At 42.6% G+C, this 20,975-nt stretch overlaps 1 protein-coding gene across 10 annotated transcripts in view; it reads right to left on the minus strand.

Annotated features, from left to right (window-relative positions):
* The window catches only part of CHEK2 (checkpoint kinase 2), a 54,150-nt gene that overhangs the window by 11,941 nt on the left and 21,234 nt on the right, over positions 1-20,975 (minus strand). For all 10 annotated transcript variants that reach the window (XM_034948501.3, XM_034948505.3, XM_055105904.2 and 7 more), the window contains 5 exons: positions 19,669-19,759; positions 12,246-12,354; positions 10,343-10,396; positions 3,844-3,905; positions 188-287 (listed from right to left, as the gene is read on the minus strand). In XM_034948501.3, the coding sequence (XP_034804392.1) occupies positions 188-287; positions 3,844-3,905; positions 10,343-10,396; positions 12,246-12,354; positions 19,669-19,759 (416 nt within the window). The remainder of the gene's footprint in view (positions 1-187; positions 288-3,843; positions 3,906-10,342; positions 10,397-12,245; positions 12,355-19,668; positions 19,760-20,975) is intronic.

Below are 20,975 nucleotides of genomic sequence, written 5' to 3' on the forward strand. Positions count from 1 at the left end.
CGCGCCTGGCCAGTGAGAGCTTTTTCATCTCAGTGAAAGGAGTAGGACATTTTTGCCAAGAAGAGAACAGCAAACACACAGATTCTCTTCTGAGTTTTAATCCATGGTCCCTCGATTTCTGCCTAATTCAGGGAGTAATTCAACTAAAAGAAAGTCAGCTGTCAAAAGAATTGAGGGCTTCTTTTACCTGCACAGCCAAGAGCATCTGGTAAAAATAGAGCTTGCAGGTAGCTTCTTTCAGGCGTTTATTCCCCACCACTTTGTCAAACAGCTCTCCCCCTTCCATCCTGAAACACAAAGGCAAGGCAAGGGGTTCATTCCTGGGGGAAAACGCACTTGGACAGAAGACAATAAAACAAACAAAACAAATTCATTAAGACAAGCAAACAGTTGACATTTTTATTCACTTTTGACTCTCATTTTTAAAACTAATAAGGTAATAAGTCTTATTCACAATCAGATGTCCCAGCTGGAAACTAAGGAATGAGATGAAAGGAGTGGGCACTGGAGGCACCTGGGGAACTTTAAAAAATCCAATTCAGTAGCTTGGAAGTGGGGCCCAGGAGTTGCTTTTTTTTTTTTTTTTTTGAGACAGAGCCTCGCTCTGTCACCCAGGTTGGAGTGCAGTGGTGCGATCCTGGCTCACTGCAACCTCCGCTTCCCAGGTTCAAGTGATTCTCATGCCTTAGCCTCCCAAGTAGCTGGGATTACAGGTATGCGCCACCATGCCCGGCTAATTGTTGTATTTTTTTTAGTAGAGACAAGGTTTTGCCATGTTGGCCAGGTTGGTCTCAAATTCCTGGCCTCAAGTGATCTGCCCACTTTGCCCTCCCAAAAGTGCTGGGATTACAGGCATAAGCCACCGCACCCAGTCAGGAGTTTGCATTTTTATCACACACCACAGATGATTCTGAGACTGATGTAGAAGAGCAAACAGAATTTTACAAACAGACAACCAGGATCTGAACCCTAACTCTACCATTTCCCAGCTTTTGGACTTTGGGAAAGCTATTTAACCTCTCTGAGCTTGTTTCTACCACTTAAAAAATGGGGATGATACCATCTACCTTGATGGTTGTTATAAAAATTAAGAGATGGCTGATGTAGGAAAAGCTCCTGGCACAGGTGCTTGGCAAGGTTATTCCTTTATTTATTTATTTATTTTGAGACAGAGTTTCGCTCTTATTGCCCAGGCTGGAATGCAATGGCACAATCTTGGCTCACCGCAACCTCCACCTCCCAGGTTCAAGCGATTCTCCTGCCTCAGCCTCCCAAGTAGCTGGGATTACAGGCATTCACCATCATGCCCGGCTAATTTTGTATTTTTAGTAGAGATGCGGTTTCTCCATGTTGGTCAGGCTGGTCTCGAACTCCTGACCTCAGGTGATCTGCTCCCCTCGGCCTCTCAAAGTGCTGGGATTACAGGCGTGAGCCACTGTGCCCGGCTCTGTATTATCACTTTTATTAAACTGTGTTAACTGGATTCAGTCAGGTAACAATCTCCTATTTGATAGCAGCAGATCCACAAGGGGCTCCAGGCTCTCCCAGTGCTGTGATCAGGGGTGTTTTTACCATATAGTCTTTTTTCTTTTTTCTTATGTTTTTTGAGACAGTCTTGCTCTGTCCATCACGGCTCACTACAACCTCCGCCTCCCAGGTTCAAGCGATTCTCCATGCCTCAGCCACCCAAGGAGCTGGGACTACAGGCACATGCCACCATGCCTGGCTAATTTTTGTATTTTTAGTAGAGACGGGGTTTTGCCATGTTGGCCAGGCTGGTCTTGAACTCCTGGCCTCAAGGGATCCGCCCACCTCAGCCTCTCAAAGTCCTGGGATTACAGGTGTGAGCCACCACACCCAGCCTGTTGTCTATACAGTCTTAATGATCACCCTGCATAGATACGATTTGCCAAACAGGAGCAAAGCATTCTGTGCCTGCCACAATAGCTGCTCCCAGAAACACTTAATATTTATGCAGGAGCAGATATCAAGACAGGCATCTTCCAGAAATGAGACAGGAAGTTATTCTGATTACACCAAATAACACAAGACATTATCGCCACTGAAATAAACTACCAAGACACTGAAAGATACTCAGGTGCCACCATGCAACCTGGTCCTGGATTGAAAGGACCCACATAGAAAGTCCTACCCAGGTAGATATTTCAGAGTAGAGTCGTCCCTCAGTATCCATGGGGAATTGGTTCCAGGAGCTCTCTCAGAGACCAAAATCCATTATGCTCAAGCCCTTTATATAAAATGGCATAAGATTTGCATATAATCTATGTATATCATCCCATATACTATTTTTTTTTTTTTTTTGAGGCAGAGTCTCACTCCCATTGTCCAGGCTGGAGTGCAGTGGCACAATCTCAGCTCATTACAGCCTTGACTTCCCAAGCTCAGGTGATCCTCCCACCTCAGCCTCCTAAATAACAGCGATTCCAGGCACGTGCCACCATGCCCGGCTAATTTTGTGTGTGTGTGTGTGTGTGTGTGTGTGTGTTGTACAGATGGGGTTTCACCCTATTGCCCAGGCTGTATCCTGTATACTTTCTTTCTCTATTTATTTATTTATTTATTTTTTATTTTTTTTGAAACGGAGTCTCGCTCTGTCACCCAGGCTGGAATGCAGTGGCGCGATCTCAGCTCATTGCAAGCTCCGCCTCCTGGGTTCACGCCATTCTCCTGCCTCAGCCTCCCAAGTAGCTGGGACTACAGGAGCCCACCACCACACCCAGCTAATTTTTTGTATTTTTAGTAGAGACAGGGTTTCACCATGTTAGCCAGGATGGTCTCGATCTCCTGACCTTGTGATCCGCCCGCCTCGGCCTCCCTAAGTGCTGGGATTACAGATGTGAGCCACTGCGCCCGGCCTGTTTTTTTTTTTTTTTTTAATTTTTTGAGACGGAGTCTCACTCTGTGGCCCAGGCTGGAGTACAGTGGCACAATCTCAGCTCACTGCAACCTCTGCCTCCCGGGTTCAAGCTATTCTCCTGCTTCAGCCTTCTGAGTAGCTGAAGTAACAGGTGTGCACCACCACACTTGGCTAATTTTTGTATTTTTAGTAGAGATGGGGTTTCATCATGTTGGCCAGGCTGATCTCGAACTCCTGACCTCAGGTGATCCACCCACCTCGGCCTCCCAAAGTGCTGGGATTACAGGCATAAGCCACTGCACCTGGCCCTGGATACTTTAAATAATCTGTAAACTACTTACAAAACCTAATACAATGTAAATGTTATGTAAATAGTGGTTCTACAGTATTGTTTAGAAAATAATAACAAGAAAAATGTTTGTTCATGTTTGGTACAGATACAACCATCCATTTTATTTTTCTAAGTATTTTCGATCTGAGGTTGGTTGAATACACGGATGTAAAAACCCACAGTTATGGTGAGCCAATTATAACAATATTGCCCCATGGTGAGTACACACATGTGCCAGGTGCTCTGCTGGGGGATTTCCATCCCTCATAGCATTTAATTCATACAAGGACTCTGCATGTGGGGGTTCATTATAATCCCCATTTAACACTATGAAGATGAGACTCAGAAAAGTGAGTTAAACTGACCCATGGGTGGTCAGCTAGTCAACTGCAGAGTGGAGTTCAAGTCCTGATCACAGATCCAGGACCTGGAATCCCATACCACCTATTTTTGGAAACATTGGAGGGTTTTTAGGGTTGATATTAACCCACTATACACAGACTTTGTGGGCCCCACTACTACATACATACGTTGAGGCCCCCCAGGATGAGAAAGGCAAGCCTACATTAGATTCTTTGGTGGCTTTATAAGCATTTGAATGGAAACAGAAATTTTTAAAAAGTTTACTACTTACAATTCCAAAACAATATAATAATCTTCTGCATCAAAAAAGTTTTTAATCTTGATGATGCAAGGCTAAGAAGAGGGGGAGAAAAAAGGGAAAGTAGTGAGAAACTCCCAAGAGGAAAACCACAAGAGCTTAGAACATCTGCCCAGAGGGACAGGGAGGCCAAGAACAGGCATCTGGCCCCCTGCCTCAGAGGCTTGGAAGTTCAATCAGGGGAGAAGGCAGACAGAATCTAGCCAACTCCTCAGTGAGAACATGCAAGAAATTTTCCACCCCACCATGATGGTGAGAGACTAGTTCATATTTCATATGCAAGGATGCTACCTGGGAATGAAGGCTAGGTCTGTTCCCAGTCTTCTTCCTCACTACACCAGAGCAGAGGTACTCAAGGACAGCCTAAGGAACCCTGAGGGAGACTGACAAGTAGCATGAATAAAAGCTGTCAAGTAGGAGCCCAGCCATGCTGCCAAACAAGGGTTATTTAAGCTCTGGGCAACTGGAACCTCCAGGCAATTGGACCCCATGGAACAAGATCCTACCATTTTTCAAAGGAAGAGGAAAATTCTAATTTTATAAGAACTCTAAAACACACTTGGGTCGGGGGCAGAGAGACAGACAGACAGACAGACACACACACACACACACACACACACACACACCTATGGCTGATAGTTCATGACCGCTGATCAATGCAGGGTGCATGGAGAACACTGAGGGTAAGGAAGAGAATACTGCACATTTTAAAATGCCTATACAATATCATGACTTCATACTTAGCACACCTATTTTTTTTTAATTTTTCTTTCTTTTTTTTTATTTTGAGACAGTCTCATTTTCTTTTTTTGAGACAGAGTCTCACTTTGTCGCTCAGGCTGAAGTGCAGTGGCATGATCTCAGCTCACTGCAACCTCCGCCTCCCGGGTTCAAGCTATTCTCCTGCCTCAGCCTCCTGAGTAGCTGGGACTACAGGCGTGCACCACCACACTCAGCTAATTTTTGTATTTTTAGTAGAGAGAGGGTTTCACCATATTGGCCAGGTTCGTCTTAAACTCCTGGCCTCAAGTGATCCACCCACCTCAGCCTCCCAAAGTGTTGGGATTACAGCAGTGAGCCACCACGCCCGGTGGGCACACCTATTGTTTTTACGATACAGAAGTCAGAAGACAGTTAAGCTCAGTGGGTAAATAAAAGATTTGGTGAGTATTCATCAGGGACACACACCCCAGCACAGAGGAGGACTGTAGTTATATCAGAATTAAAAAGAAAAGAGTCATCAGATTTTTTGGTTTTAGATTCAAAAGAGTGGTAAAACTTGCCAGATTGATCTTCCCATAATGTGTATTTCATCATATTCATCACTCATCACTCTGATTAAGATCATCCAATGGAACCTTCCCACAATGAATTGTTATATAGCAATGAATGAATGCCCAGTTTTCCCACCATAGATGGGTCTTGGAAGCATAATGCTGAATGAAAAAGGCAAGTCACAAAAGACTTCAAAGAGTATGATACAAGTTGAGCATCCCACATACAAAAATACAAAATCTGAATACTCCCAAAATCCAAATCTTTTTTTTTTTTTTTTTTGAGACGGAGTCTTGCGCTGTCACCCAGGCTGGAGTGCGGTGGCGAGATCTCGGCTCACTGCAAGCTCTGCCTCCCGGGTTCACGCCATTCTCCTGCCTCAGCCTCCCGAGTAGCTGGGATTATGAGTGCCTCCCACTGCACCCGGCTAATTTTTGTATTTTTAGTAGAGACATGGTTTCACCATCTTGGCTGGGCCAGTCTTGAACTCCTGACCTCGTGATCCACCCGCCTCAGCCTCCCAAAGTGTTGGGATTACAGGTGTGAGCCACTGTGCCCGGCCCCAAATCTTTTTGAGAGCTGACACAACACTCAGAGGAAATACTCATTGGAGCATTTTGGATTTCAGATTTTTGGATCTGGAATATTCAACCAGGAAGTACAATGCAAATGTTCCAAAATCCAAAAAGATTCAAGACCCAAAAACCTCTGGTCCCAGGCGTTTTGGATAAGGGACACTCAATCTGTATCATTTTTATAAGATTCAGAAACAAGCAGTAAAACTATATTATTTAGGGATACACATATATGTGGCTTTAAAAAAGCAAGGGGCCGGGCGCGGTGGCACACGCCTGTAATCCCAGCACTTTAGGAGGCCAAGGCAAGTGGATCACCTGAGGTCAGGAGTTCGCGACCAGCCTGACTAACATGGTGAAACCCTGTCTCTACTAAATACAAAAAAATTAGCTGGGCGTGGTGGTGCATGCCTGTAATCCGAGCTACTTGGGAGGCTGAGACAGGAGAATCGCTTGTACCTGGGAATCGCTTGAACCCGGGAGGCAGAGTTTGCAGTGAGCCTAAATCGCGCCATGGCACTCCAGCCTGGGCAACAAGAGTGAAACTCCGTCTCAAAAAACTAAACTAAACTAAACTAAACTAAAAACTAAACTAAACTAAACTAAACTAAAATAAAATAAAATAAGCAAGGGACAGGCCAGGCACAGTGGCTCACACCTGTAATCCCAGCCCTTTGGGAGGCTGAAGCAGGCAGATCACCAGGTCAAGAGATCAAGACCACCCTGGCCAACATGGTGAAACCCTGTCTCTACCAAAAATACAAAAATTATCTGAATTAGCTGAGTGTGGTAGCACGAACCTGTAGTCCCAGCTGCTCAGGAGGCTGAGGCAGGAGAACCACCTGAACCCGGGAGGGAGAGGCTGCACTAAGCCGAGATCACACCAGTGTGCTCCAGCCTGGCAACAGAGCAACACTCCACCTCACACACACACACACAAAGGGACAGTACACACAGCATTCAAGGTAATGGCATTACCTCTGGGTAGGATGGGGAAAACATAAACAGGTAGCTCGAGTCATGTGGTCAGGTTTTTTGTGTGTTTTTTGTTTTGTTTTGCTTTTGTTTTTGAGACAGGGTCTCACTCTGCTGCCCAGGCTGAAGTGCAATGGGGTGATCATGGCTCACTGCAGTCTCAACCTTCTGGGCTCAAGCAATCCTCCCACCTCAGCTTCCCAAAGTGCTGGGATTATAGGCATGAGCCATCATGCACGGCTGTAAAAAGTACCTTTTAAAGGAGAATAAAGCCAGGAGCAGTGGCTCACGCCTGTAATCCCAGCACTTTGGGAGGCCAAGGCAGGCAGATCACCTGAGGTCAGGAGTTCGAGACCAGCCTGGCCAACATGGCAAAACCCCATCTCTACTAAAAATACAAAAATTAGCTGAGCCTGGTGGCGGGCGCCTGTAATCCCAGCTAGTCAGGAGGCTGAGGCAGAATCACTTGAACCCTGGAGGCGGAGGTTGCAGTAAGCCGAGATCATGCCACTGCACTCCAGCCTGGGCAACAGACGGAGACTCCATCTCATACATAAATAAATAAACAAATAAAGGAGAACAAGAAGAAAAGACACATATAGAAAAGGAACGGAGAGAAGGAAAAAGGGAACTGCTTGGTTCTGGTTGGCTTCATAATGGGGAGTGCCAGCACCTATCTGAAAATGGGTGGGGTCTGGAGCTAACAGAGCATGAAGAGGTGTCCGATAGTCAGAACCAGTGTGAATTACTTCCTCTAGTGTCCGCTACCTCCAGGGTCACTGCCTGGGGCTGTCACAGCTAAAAGGGTCTCTCTACCAGGAATCAGAAGCTACTAACCCACACCTTCCACTTAGGTCATACTGGGAAAGCAGTTCAGGGAATTAACGATCTCTGTCACTCTCCAAGTGTGTTGTCTGCACTGAAAGCTTTAGGAGCACGTCTCATTAAATTCTCACACTGACCTTGTGACATAAGTATTCTTATTGTCTTCATTGTACAGCTGAGGAAACGGGGGCTCCAATAAATAAAATGAACTTCTCAAATGACTTCTCAGCTTCTTTGATAGTACTGAGACAGGAACCCAGGTCTGCCTCCACACTAAAGTCACACTAAAGTGAGGGAAGGGAAGGACAGCTCTATCTGTGCTTACCACTGCTGGGGTCCACAAGACAACTGGCATGACAAGTGTTCGAAAAGTAATCACATCAATCTCTGACTCCAAAGGTCAGGCTCTCTTGGCCACTAGACTCTACTTATTGTCCCCAAGCATCAAAATGCACTCATGGGCCCATGTTTAATTCCCAAGAGTTTCTTGTGCCCTTGTAAAATGCAAATAAATATGTCTAGAAATCTTTTTTAGGGTTTTGAATTCTTCTCTATTGCACTGGACACCGGATTTGTACAAATGTTATGTTTGAAGATCATCTGACATCAGAGAAAATTCCCTGAGCATTTGTGTTTATCTTTTTTTTTTTTTTTTTTTTTTTTGTGAGACGGAGTCTCGCTCTGTCGCCCAGGCTGGAGTGCAGTGGCACAATCTCGGCTCACTGCAAGCTCCGCCTCCCGGGTTCACGCCATTCTCCTGCCTCAGCCTCTCCAGTAGCTGGGACTACAGGCACCCGCCACCACGCCCGGCTAATTTTTTTTTGTATTTTTAGTAGAGACGGGATTTCACCGTGTTAGCCAGGATGGTCTTGATCTCCTGACCTCATGATCCACCCACCCCAGCTTCCTAAAGTGCTGGGATTACAGGCGTGAGCCACCGCGCCCAGCGCATTTGTGTTTATCTTAAGGGTAGGTCTGATGCAACCCCACCCCAGAAAATTGGAGGGCTCCTCTCTCCCAGCAGGGTATGGTGTGGCACATGCCTATAGTCCCAGCTACTCAGGAGGCTGAGGCAGGAGTATCGCTTGGTCCTAGGAGTTTGAGGCTGCAGTGAGCTATGATTGTGCCACTACACTGAAGCCTGGGTAACAGAGACAGACTGTCTCTAAAAATGTGTGTGTGTGTGTGTGTGTGTGTGTGTGTGTGTGTGTGTGTGTGTATGTTAAAGAGAGACTCCAAATCTCTTGGAAAAAGGACCTGGCAAATTCAGAGAGGACAAATAATTTGCAAAAGAAACAGAAGAAAGCCAAGCAGGAAGGTCAGCCACTCAGGTTCTCATAGGTTTTCAGGTCCACTCACAGAGTTCTAAAGGAACCTGCTGAAGTATTGTGTCAACAACAGTAATTGCTCCTCAGTTTCTACTGACTTTTTTCAGGGATTTGGAGAGGTAGAAAAAGAGAGAAGAAACCTTTTTGCTGTTTGGAGGTTAAAAGCCAGAATAAGGCCAGGCGCGGTGGCTCACGCCTGTAATCCCAGCACTTTGGGAGGCTGAGGTGGGGGGATCACGAGGTCAGGAGATAGAGACCATCCTGGCTAACATGGTGAAACCCCCTCTCTACTAAAAATACAAAAAATTAGCCGGGCGTGGTGGTGTGCCCAGCTACTCGGGAGGCTGAGACAGGAGAATGGCGTGAACCCGGGAGGTGGAGCTTGCAGTGAGCCGAGATTGCACCACTGTACTCCAGCCTGGGTGATAGAGCGAGCCTCCGTCTCAAAAAACAAAACAAAACAAAACAAAAAAACACCAGAATAAGATCATCATTAGCTGGACAGGAGAGAGGTCTTGCCTTCAGTTTAATGCCATTGCCTAATGAGCTTATGCCTTCATGGGCACTTATGAATTAAGGAAGAAACGGGAAAAAAACAAAAAAAAAGCAAGATAAGATTAAGCCCATCCTCTAATTTTTCTTCTCACTTTTTAAAAGTGAGACACATTTTTCATTGAGACATAGTCATCACTGCACAAAAAGATAAGAACTAGGCCACAGACACCATTTAATCAGATATAAGGACAGGATGTTGTCATACTTAATGGATACCCTTGGATTTATTTGGATTACTCCAAATAAAAGGTATTCAAAAGTGGTAAAACTTCAGGTATAACTAAACCAAATTTACTAAAATTAACACTGTCTTCTCTAATATAACCAGTTGTGTCTATGAGATAGAATAATTGCTATATCTTTTGGTCAAGAACTAACTCAGAAGAAATATCATTTATTTATTTAATCATGAAATCTTTATACGGTATTGTTCACTCAGTAACATTTTGGGGTAAAACTCTTCCCAGCTAAATGACAGCTAGGCATGTGTGTGAATGTACACATAAGTTAAAGAACCCAGGTTAATATTAGCTTTATTTATTCTTTTAATTTTTTTTTGTTTTTTTTTCTGAGACAGTCTCACTCTGTCGCCCAGGCTGGAGTGCAGTGGCGCGATCTTGGCTCACTGCAATCTCTGCCTCCCAGGTTCAAGCACTTCTCCTGCCTCAGCCTCCCAAGTAGTTGGGATTACAGGCATGTGCCACCATGCCCAGCTAAATTTTTGTATTTTTAGTAGACAGCGTTTCACCATGTTGGCCAGGCTGGTCTCAAACTCCTGACCTCAGGTGATTCACCCACCTCGGCCTCCCAAAGTGCTAGGGTTACAGGCATCAGCCACCACACCTGGCCAATATTATCTTTATTATACTGAAAGGCTTTATACTCTTCTCATATTTTGAGATAGATAAATCTAAGTATGAGTCATATAATAATACTTACATGATTTAGCTTTTTCAAAATTTCTATTTCTGTTTCAACATTGAGAGCTGGGTCCTTTGATAAATAGAATAACAGAGTTTATTAATAATAATAATTGCCAATATTTAAAAAAACATTTACAGTTAAACTCAGTTGACTCAAGGCTGCCTGAGTTCCAAACCCAGCTCTACTCATACAAAGAAATCAAAGCCCAGGTCAATGGCTTTAATACCTCACCTAAAATAACTTTGTAAAATGCTTGGCAAATAGTAAGCACTCAATAAATGGCCAGGCCCTGTGCCAAGCTCTTTATTTACAGAGATCATGTCTCATAAGCCTCAGAATCCCCATCTTACAGATGGGGCAACCAAGGCTCAGAAAACAGAAGCCACTTGCCCTAGTCTCCACAGTCAGAAACAAGTGTGTTTCCACTGTGTTCATTTTAATTAGTAAACCCTACTTATTAGCTATGGAACTATTTTTATTCATTAAAATGATAAACAAAAAACATGAACAAGAAGGTGTTCAATTAAACTATATAAAGAAAATGTGAAGTCAAATTTCTGCTAATAGAGCAGATACAGGTTCCAACTTCAACAGCAGCCTCGCATATTTACTGAGACTCTGACAAGAGGAGGCTTCAGGGTACTAAAGTTGTTCTGTTACAATTCCAAAAGGATGAATCAAGTAACTCAACTTCCTGGGCTACACCCTCCACAAGCAAAGAGGAGATAGAATTACATATTTATGTAAAATGAACTTCAGCTAAGAAACCCAGATGTTTAATTTTAAGAGCCTGCCTCTTCCTGTAAGCCGCTAAACTCATTACCAAGTCAGGGTATACTCTGATAACAGGATGGTCACAAAGGTCCAATCTGATTCAAATAATGAAATCAAAACGTAAAATTTTACTCCCAGTTTTTAACAATCTAGTTGGTATTTTCTTCTCCCCAAAATGGGAAACAAATCTTAGAATCATAGAGGAAAAGATCTATAACAAAGTGAACACAAAAAGGAAATTCCTCTTGCCATGTGAGAATGGCATTGTCTAGGGGGAAAAAAAAAATGATCTTTAAAGAATGTGAAAGTATAATAGCCAGAAACAGCTGGCCACTAGGGAAAATGTGATTAGAGGCTGTGTTTTACATTACTTTGTTGAGTCACATGTGGAAAGACCAATGCATTTGGCCATCTCTCCCATACAGTAAATGTGGATTACAAAAAAGTAGTAAAATAAATGGCTGCTATAAAGAAAGGCTATTTCAATGATTTAATTAAAAATTTAAAAATCTATGGCTAATCCATAAACCAGGGATACTCACTGCCATATTACCCAGAACAGCAAAGAATAAGAAATTACCTAAATGATCAGCCAGAGAAATGGTTAAGTAAATTACAATAAAGTTGATGACATGAAAATTCAGTCATCAAAAAGGATGTATTAGGCAAAAGTCTATGCTATAATGCATTTGTGGAAAAGCAAAATACAAAACTGTATATACAAGATGATTTCAACCATCTAAAAACACGATTTCATCTGAACAAAATCTAGAAGGAAAAGGAAAACTGAAAACAGCTGTGGGGTTACAGTGGGGATTATGGCTGAATTTTTTTCTCTAATTTCCTGTCATTTATTGTAAAAACAATCTTGTAACGACTTTGAACTTGGAAGAAGAAAAAAAAAACTTCCCACTATGCTCATTATTATGTACTATTAAATACTTTTGGAACCAAATTATCTATAAGTAAAAGTTTCTAGATTAATCAAAGATGCCCCAAAATTTTCCATGTTCTTTGATACTCACAAATTCATCCATCTAAGCAGGGGGTTATTCCTGAGTTTAAAAATCATCAATCTAAGATTATTTTGGGAAGTTATGAAGACGTGTTAATAAAAGGTGATCAGCCTTTTATTGGTACTTACTGCCTCTCTTGCTGAACCAATAGCAAACTTCCTTTTGCTGATGATCTTTATGGCTACTTTCTTACATGTTTTCCTCTCGAAAGCCAGCTTTACCTCTCCACAGGCACCACTAGAGGGAAAAACAAAGATAGTGATTGTCTGAATGTTTTTAATTATGAGACCTACCACTCCTGGGTCCACTTCAAGTATTAGAATTTACAGACATTCCATATAACAACCTTTCCATTGTCCTTGTTTGCAGAGGACACAGTGAAACTTCACCAATGTAAAATGTCAAGGGCTTAACAGCCAAAAACACTAAGTCAGCTCCAAATTCCATTTCTGGGCCGAGCGATACAAACATGAGTCTTACTGTAGCCCTGGACTGTGAAATTCCCAGAAAGATACTAAGAGAAAAATGAGAGAGAAACTACGTATCCGAGAGGTCAGAAAAACATTAACTAGAAACAGTCCTCCCTGGTCAAAAATAAGTGCCCAAAACAAATAACAGTAAACAGAATCTGCAAATGAATAACTTTAATGGATATATTTCTTTCCTTCTTATTCTCCATCTTCAAAGGAAGTGCATAAGCAGTTGATGACATAAGTTGCACCCTAAATCAAATCAGATTACCTAAGAAACCAAAAGTATTACACAATCAGCCTACTTTCAGCAACCTCTCACAGAGATTTGCAGTTAAATGGGATACCACTCATGGAGGAGGAATGCTCTCCAAGCCATTACCCAGAACACAGTTAATCCTGAGTAGGATCTGTCCTCCAAAGCTTGGGTCAGCCCAAGATAATGGCTACTAGGGCATCAATTACCCATTATGAAGTAGACTATTATAACTATTGTGGGTTTTGAAGGGGTGAGTTGAGGGGCTTCCCAAGACATCTTTTTTATTGTGTTAAATATACATAACAAAATTTACCACTGTAATCATTTTAAAGTGTACAATTCAGTAGCATTAAGTACACTTTCCAATGTTCTACAACCATCAGCACCTAATTCCAGAACTTTCTCATTAGCTCATATGGAAACCCTGTACCTGTTAAGCAATTAAGCAGTCACTCCTCACTCTACCCTGTCCCCAGCCCTCAGCCCCCAGCCCCTGGCAACCACTAATCTGCTTTCTCTAAATATTGATTTGCCTATTCTGAATATTTCATATTGATGTAATCATACAATATGTAGCCTTTCGTGTCTGGATTCTTTCACTTAGCGTAATGCCATAACATTTGTTGTACTTCATTCCTTTTTACAGCTGAATAATATTCCATTATATGGAAGTATCAGAGTTTATTCACCTTCTGACGGACATTTATTTGGTTTGTTTCCACCTTTTGTAAATGGTTTATTCAGTATGACAACAAAAGCATAAGCAACAAAAGAAAAACAATAGATAAATTACACTTCTTCATTGTGACTAAAGCTGCTATGAACATTTATGTACAAGTTTTCTTTTTTTTTTTTTTGAGACGGAGTCTCGCTCAGTCGCCCAGGCTGGAGTGCAGTGGCGTGATCTCGGCTCACCGCAAGCTCCGCCTCCCGGGTTCACGCCATTCTGCCTCAGCCTCCCGAGTAGCTGAGACTACAGGCACCCGCCACCACGCCCGGCTAATCTTTTTGTATTTTTAGTAGAGAGGGGTTTCACTGTGTTAGCCAGGATGGTCTTGATCTCCTGACCTCGTGATCCTCCCATCTCGGCCTCCCAAAGTGCTGGGATTACAGGCGTGAGCCACCGCACTCGGCCACATGTACAAGTTTTTGTCTGAACACTTGTTTGCTTTTTTTTTTGAGATATAGGCTCGATCTGTCACCCAGGCTGGAGTGCAGTGGCACAATCTCGGCTCACTACAACCTCTGCCTCCTGGCTTCAAGCAATTCTCGTGCCTCAACCTCTTGAATAGCTGGGATTACAGGTGTGTGCCACCTCGCCCAACTAATTTTTGTATTTTTAGTAGAGACGGGGTTTCACCATGTTGGGCAGGCTGGTCTCGAACTCCTGACCTCAAGCGATCCACCCACCTCAGCCTCCCAAAGTGCTGGGATTAGAGGCGTGAGCCACCGTGCCCAGCCTGGACACTTGTTTTTTAAATTGGGGAATTTATATACCTAGAAGGAGAATTTCTGGGTCATGTGATAATTCTATGTTTACCTTTTTCTGTTGTTGTTTGTTGTTGTTGTTTTTTATGCCCCATAGAGCTCAGATGTTTACCTTTTTAAGAAATCACCAAACTATTTTCCACAGTGGCTACATCATTTTACATTCCCATTAGCAGTGCATGGGGGTTCCAATTTCTCCACATCCTCACCAACAGTTACTAGTTTCTGTTTCCTTATTATGGTCAGCCTAGTAGGTAGGTGTGAAGTGGTATCTCATTGTGGTTTTGATTTGTATTGCCCTAATGACTAATGATATTCAGCATCTTTTGATGTGCTTTTTGGCCATTGTATGTGTTCTTGAGAGAAATGTCTATTCAAGCCCTTTGCCCATTTGTTTTGTTTTGTTTTTAGAGACAGGATCTCACTCTGTCACCCAGGCTGCAGTGCAGTGCCTTTGCCCATTTTTAAATGGCAGGTTGTTTGTTTTTTTATTGTACAGTTCTAAGATGTCTTTATCTATTCTAGACATAAGCCCTTATCAGATATAGGGCTTGCAAATATTTAATCATTCTGTTGGTTTTGTTTTCACTTATTGATAGGTATCTTTTGAGGCACGAAAGTTTTTAATTTTGATTAAGTCTAATTTATCTATTTTTTCTTTTGTTGCTGTGCTTTTGGTGTCTTATGTAAGAAACCACTGCCAAATACAAGGTCATGAAGAGCTGTCCCTATGCTTTCCTCCCAGAGTTGTATAGTTTTACCTCTTATATTTCATTCTTGGTTCCACTTTGAATTAATTCTTACGTATGGTATGAGGTAAGGGTCCATGTAACTATTCTTTTTAAAATCAGCTCAAAGCACTTTCCAATTTCCCTTCTCCTGGAAACAGTCACCCTTTGCCTGGGAATTCCTCCCCAAGTCCGTGCAGCTCTAGCTGGGTGTCTACTATGGCACAACCCCTACTCCGAGAAACACAGGATAGCTACATAACCAAAACTGAGCTGGAGCAGTGAGCCATGATCATGCCACCGCACTCCAGCCTGAGACACAGAGCAACACCCTGTCATTCATTCATACCTACAGCCAGAGTTCCCCTTGAAATCAAATGCTGACACTGGGAGACAGACTTCTCTCTGTTGTAGTTTCTAGACAAAGAAAATATCATTCTGCAGCCCCTGGTAGCCATTTTTGCTACCACATAGAGAGAACAATTCTATAGGAAGCCAACAAACAGCTGAATCAAGAGATGGAGCTAGAGCCCTGGTGACACTGCAGGAGCTCTTAGACGCAGTCAACCAGACCATCAGAACTCAAAGACCATGAAGTAAAGCCTAATGACCTCCTAGATCCAGCCATGCCTGAAGTAAAGATTTGCCTGCTTATTTTTATTTTTATTTATTTATTTATTTATTTATTTATTTTAATATTTTATTTTTTTGAGACAGGGTCTTGCTCTGTCACCCAGGCTGGAGTGCAGTGATACCATCTCGGCTCACTGCAACCTCCGCTTCCTGGGTTCAATCGATTCTCCTGCCTCAACCTCCCAAGTAGCTGGGACTGCAGACATATGCCACCACACCCAGTTAATGTTTATATTTTTAGTAGAGACAGGGTTTTACTGTGTCAGCCCGGCTGGTCTCAAACTCCTGACCTCAAGTGATCCACCAGCCTCGGCCTCCCAAAGTACCTGGATTACAGGCGTGAGCCACTATGCCCGGCCTGGCTATTTCCCAGTTACAAAAGCCAGTAAATTTTTTCTCTTACCTGACTCATTTGAGTTGAGTTTCTATCATTTGCTACAAGTTAGAGAATTCATATTAAATCTTCCCTTAGGAAAACATTGAATTCCATGTTTTTTTTTTTTTTTCCTCCCGAGACATTGTCTCACTCTATCGCCCAGGCTGGAATGCAGTGGCATGATCATGGCTCACTGCAGCCTCCACCTCCTGGGCTCAGGTAATCCTCCCACCTCCACCTCCCAAGTAGCTGGGACTACAGGTGCAGCCCGCAACGCTCAGCTAACTTTTTCTATTTTTTCTAGAGACAGGATTTCTCTATTGCCCAGCTGCCCAGGCTGGTCTTGAACTCCTGGACTCAAGTGATACACCTGCCTCAGCTTCCCAAAGTGCTGGGGTTACAGGCATGAGCCACCATACCCAGCCTCATACATTTCTTTTTTCTTTTTTCTCTTTTTTTTTTTTGAGACAGAGTCTCACTCTGTTGCCAAGGGTGGAGTGCAGTGGCGTGATCTCAGCTCACTACAACCTCCGCCTCCTGGGTTCAAGCTATTCTCCTGCCTCAGCCTCCCAAGTAGCTGGGATTACAGGCATGCGTCACCACACCTGGCTAATTTTTGTATTTTTAGTACAGACAGGGTTTCACCATGTTGGCGAGGCTGGTCTCAAACCCCCAACCTCAGGTGATCTACCCGCCTCAGCCTCCCAAAGTGCTATGATTACAGGTGTGAGCCAACGTGCCCAGCCCATACATTTCTTAAGAAAGGGTTTGACGGTTAGATTCCAAGCAACCAGTGCAAATATGGAAACACATCAGTTACTGAATTCAGTATCAGTAAACTAAAATTTCTCCCATATAATACAGAGGATACTGTGCTTAACTATGTTGCAGGAATATGGATGATTATTTCCTTTTATGTACTTTCCTTCCATGTTTCCAAAAATATCAGTAGAAAGACCTTTGTGAGACAGGAAGGGGGATGAAGAGCATTTTGTAATGTGGTAACAGTATCCTGATACTTTCCTAAAGAAATGGTTCTCAAAGTATGATTGGATCACCCCAAGAGGACCCCAAGACCTTGCAGGGCATCCACAAAGCCACAACTATGCTCAGAATAATACTAAGACATTATTTGTGTTTTCCATTCTCATTAGCTCATAAGTATGGAGATTTCCAGACACTATGTGACGTGTGACAACATAACAGACTGAATGACGAAACAAATTACAGAATCTAGCCATCTTCTAACTAAGCCAGATGTTAAAAAAAATTTGCAAAAATGTTGAACCGTGCCTCTCTTCTCACTAATCTTTTTAATAATTATTTTTTATAAAAAATGTTACTCAGGCCAGGCGCGGTGGCTAATGCCTATAATCCCAGCACTTTGGGGGACCGAGGCAGGCGGATCATGAGGTCAGGAGATCGAGACCATCCTGGCTAACACGGTAAAACCCCATCTCTATTAAAAATACAAAAAATTAGCTGGGTGTGGTGGCACAGGCCTGTAGTCCCAGCTACTTGGGTGACTGAGTCAGAAGAATTGCTTGAACCCGGGAGGCAGAGGTTGAAGTGAGCTGAGATCGTGCCACTGCACTCCAGCCTGGGTGACAGAGTGAGACTCCATCTCAAGAAGAAAAAAATAAATGTAACTCATCTTAACATGTAGTAAATTTACTTAATGAATTAATATAAAAATGTCTTGGCAAAATGCAGTGGTTCACACCTGTAATCCCAACATTTTGAGAGGCTGAGGCAGGAGGATAACTTGAGCCCAGGAGTTCGAGACAAGCCTAGGCAACACAGCAAGACTCATCTCTACAATAAAAAAATAAAATAAAAATTAGGGCCGGGAGTGGTGGCTCACGCCTATAATCCAGCACTCTGGGAGGCCGAGGCAGGCAGATCACCTGAGGTCAGGAGTTCAAGACCAGCCACGACAACATGGTGAAACCTCGTCTCTACTAAAAATACAAAAAAATTAGCTGGGTGTGTGGTGGCGGGCACCTGTAATCCCAGCTACCTGGGAGGCTGAGGCAGGAGAATCACTTGAACCCAGGAGGCAGAGGTTGCATTGAGCTGAGACCACACCATTGCACTCCAGCCTGGGCAACAAGAACAAAACTCCATCTCAAAAAAAATAAAATAAAGTAAAAATTAGCCGGCTGTGATGGTGCAAGCCTGTAGTCCCAGCTACTCAGGAGGCTGAGGCAGAAGAATCGCTTGAACCCGGGAGGCGGAGGTTGCAGTGGGCCAAGATCACGCCACTGCACCTCAGTCTGAGTGACAGAGTGAAACTCCATCTCAAAGAAAAAAAAGTTATCACCAATAAAATTCGTGAGGCGAAAGAGTTAATTTCAACTCAAACACATCAAAAATGCACCTATCATGATGTATGAAAAATGCTCAATATCTCTAGCCATCAAGGAAATGCAAATTAAAACCACAATGACATCACCTGAAGTCTGTTAGAATGGCTATTATCAAAAAGATGAATAATAACAAATGTTGGAGAGGATGTGAAGAAAAGAGAACCCTGGTACACTGTTGGTGGGAAAGTAAATTAGTACAGCCATTTTGGAAAATAGTATAAAGGTTCCCCAAAAAGCTAAAATTGTAATTACCATATGATCCAGCAATCCCACTTCTGGATATATATCCAAAAAAAAATTTAAATCAGTATGTTGAAGAGATATCTGCACTCCCATGTTCATTTCAGCATTATTCACAATAGCCAAGATAGGGAAGCAACCAAAGTGTCCATAAATGAATGAACGGACAAAGTAAATGTGGTGTATATATACACAATGAAATACTATACACATGGCCAGGCACAGTGGTTCATGCCTGTAATCTTAGCACTTTGGGAGGCCGAGATGGGTGGATTGCTTGAGCTTAGGAGTTTAAGACCAGCCTGGGCAACATGGTAATACCCCATCTCTACACAAAATACAAAAATTAGCCAGGCACGGTGGTACAAGCCCATAGTCCCAGCTACTTGGGAGGCTAAGGTGGGAGGATCACTTGAGCCCTGGAAGTGGAGGTTGCAGTGAGCCAAGATCGTACCACTGCACTCCAGCCTGTGCAACAGAGCAAGACTCTGACACTAACACACACACACACACACACACAGAGGAAATAAAAAAAGAAATATTCGGCTGGGCATGGTGGCTCACGCTACTAATCTCAGCACTTTGGGAGGCTAAGGCAGGAGGATGGGTTGAGCCCAGGAGTTCAAGACCAGCCCTGGCAACACAGCGCAACCCCAACTCTAAAAAACAAAAACACACATTAGTTGTGCATGGTGCTGCATGCCTGATCTCCCTTGACCTGGGAGATCAAGGCCACAGTGAGCTCTGATCGTGCCACTACACTCCAGCCTGCGTAACAGAGCAACACCCTGTCTCACAAAGAAATAAAATAAAAATAAATTAAAATGACTGTGTGAAATAACACACAAAAATAAAAAATAATACACAAATAGATACCATACAAATGTTATCAATACATAATGAGTGTTATAAAATCAGAAACGAGAAACCACCAATCACAAATGTATAGGGAAAAAATTAAGTGCATTTATATAAGAAAATAATTTACCTTCCAAGAGTTTTTGACATGATGTATTCATCTCTTAATGCCTTAGGATAAACTGACTGATCATCTACAGTCAGATCAAAAAAGACAAAAACTAAGGAAGAAAAGAGTAGAAATGGGTTTCATTAATTTATTCACAAGAGGCGATCACTGATTCTAAAATTTATTCGTCATATGGAATATAAGAACTGTTTTTAACTACATTTAACATGTAACCTTAAGGAAATTAGTATGTATGTAATATAATAGGTATTAGTGGGCTAATACATATTGTAAAGCCCTTGAGAAATAAATGATAGTCAAATTTCATGCTTCAATGGAACTATAAGCATCACTCTGAAACTAGTGCAAAAAATCCGTAACACAACATTATTTATATTCCTTGACCTCAGAATATCAATCAATTACACTAATATAAAATGCCCATACAGATTTACAACAGGCCCAGAATCAAAAAGCAATCCATCAGTCTGAGCCTAGAAAAAATGGTCTAGGCAAGTAAATATCCCAATGAAAATTAGGCCATCAGTATCACCATACGGGTATTATCATCTCTCAGCCATTTATACCTTTATATATCCGGTATTAAGTATTTTATAGTGCAAACCATATTCAACATATTTGTAAAGCTAGGTAAATAACATTTTCTAAACAAATTCCCTTTTTTCTCCATTATTTGGGCTGTATCTTAAAAAAAGTAATTTTTTTTTTTTTTTTTTTTTTTTTGAGAGAGTTTCACTCTGTTGCCCAGGCTGGAGTGCAGTGGCATGACCTCAGCTCACTGCAACCTCCACCTCCCAGGTTCAAGCAATTTTTGTGCCTCAGCCTCCTGAGTAGCTGGGATTACAGGCGCACAGCACCATGCCCAGCTAAGTTTTGTATTTTTAGTAGAGACGGGATTTTACCATGTTGGCCAGGCTGATCTTGAACTCCTGACCTCAGGTGATCCACCCACCTTGGCATCCCAAAGTGCTGGGATTACAGGAGTTAGCCAATGTGCCCAGCCAAAAAAAAAAAAAAGTAAAACAACTACTTTTTAAATTCTATAACCCAGGACAGTGCTGATGATTTAATAATTTAACCACCCACGTGGGCCAAGTCTGTGATAAATTATCAAATATTTCAATTCTACAAAGTCATCAATGATAAATTTGCAACTGCCTATGCCATCTTGAAAGGTGAAATTTGTTAAGACCCTTGAGTTTCTCAGATCTCAGGTGACAGGTTTTGATCTCCCTAGAATAACCTAAGGATCCAGTCTCTGGCACAAATCTGAGGCACCTGAGTATATTTCATTCAGGCTGGTACAC

This window comes from Pan paniscus, chromosome 23, assembly GCF_029289425.2.
Source record: "Pan paniscus chromosome 23, NHGRI_mPanPan1-v2.0_pri, whole genome shotgun sequence".
In the NCBI taxonomy this organism is placed as follows: domain Eukaryota; kingdom Metazoa; phylum Chordata; class Mammalia; order Primates; family Hominidae; genus Pan; species Pan paniscus.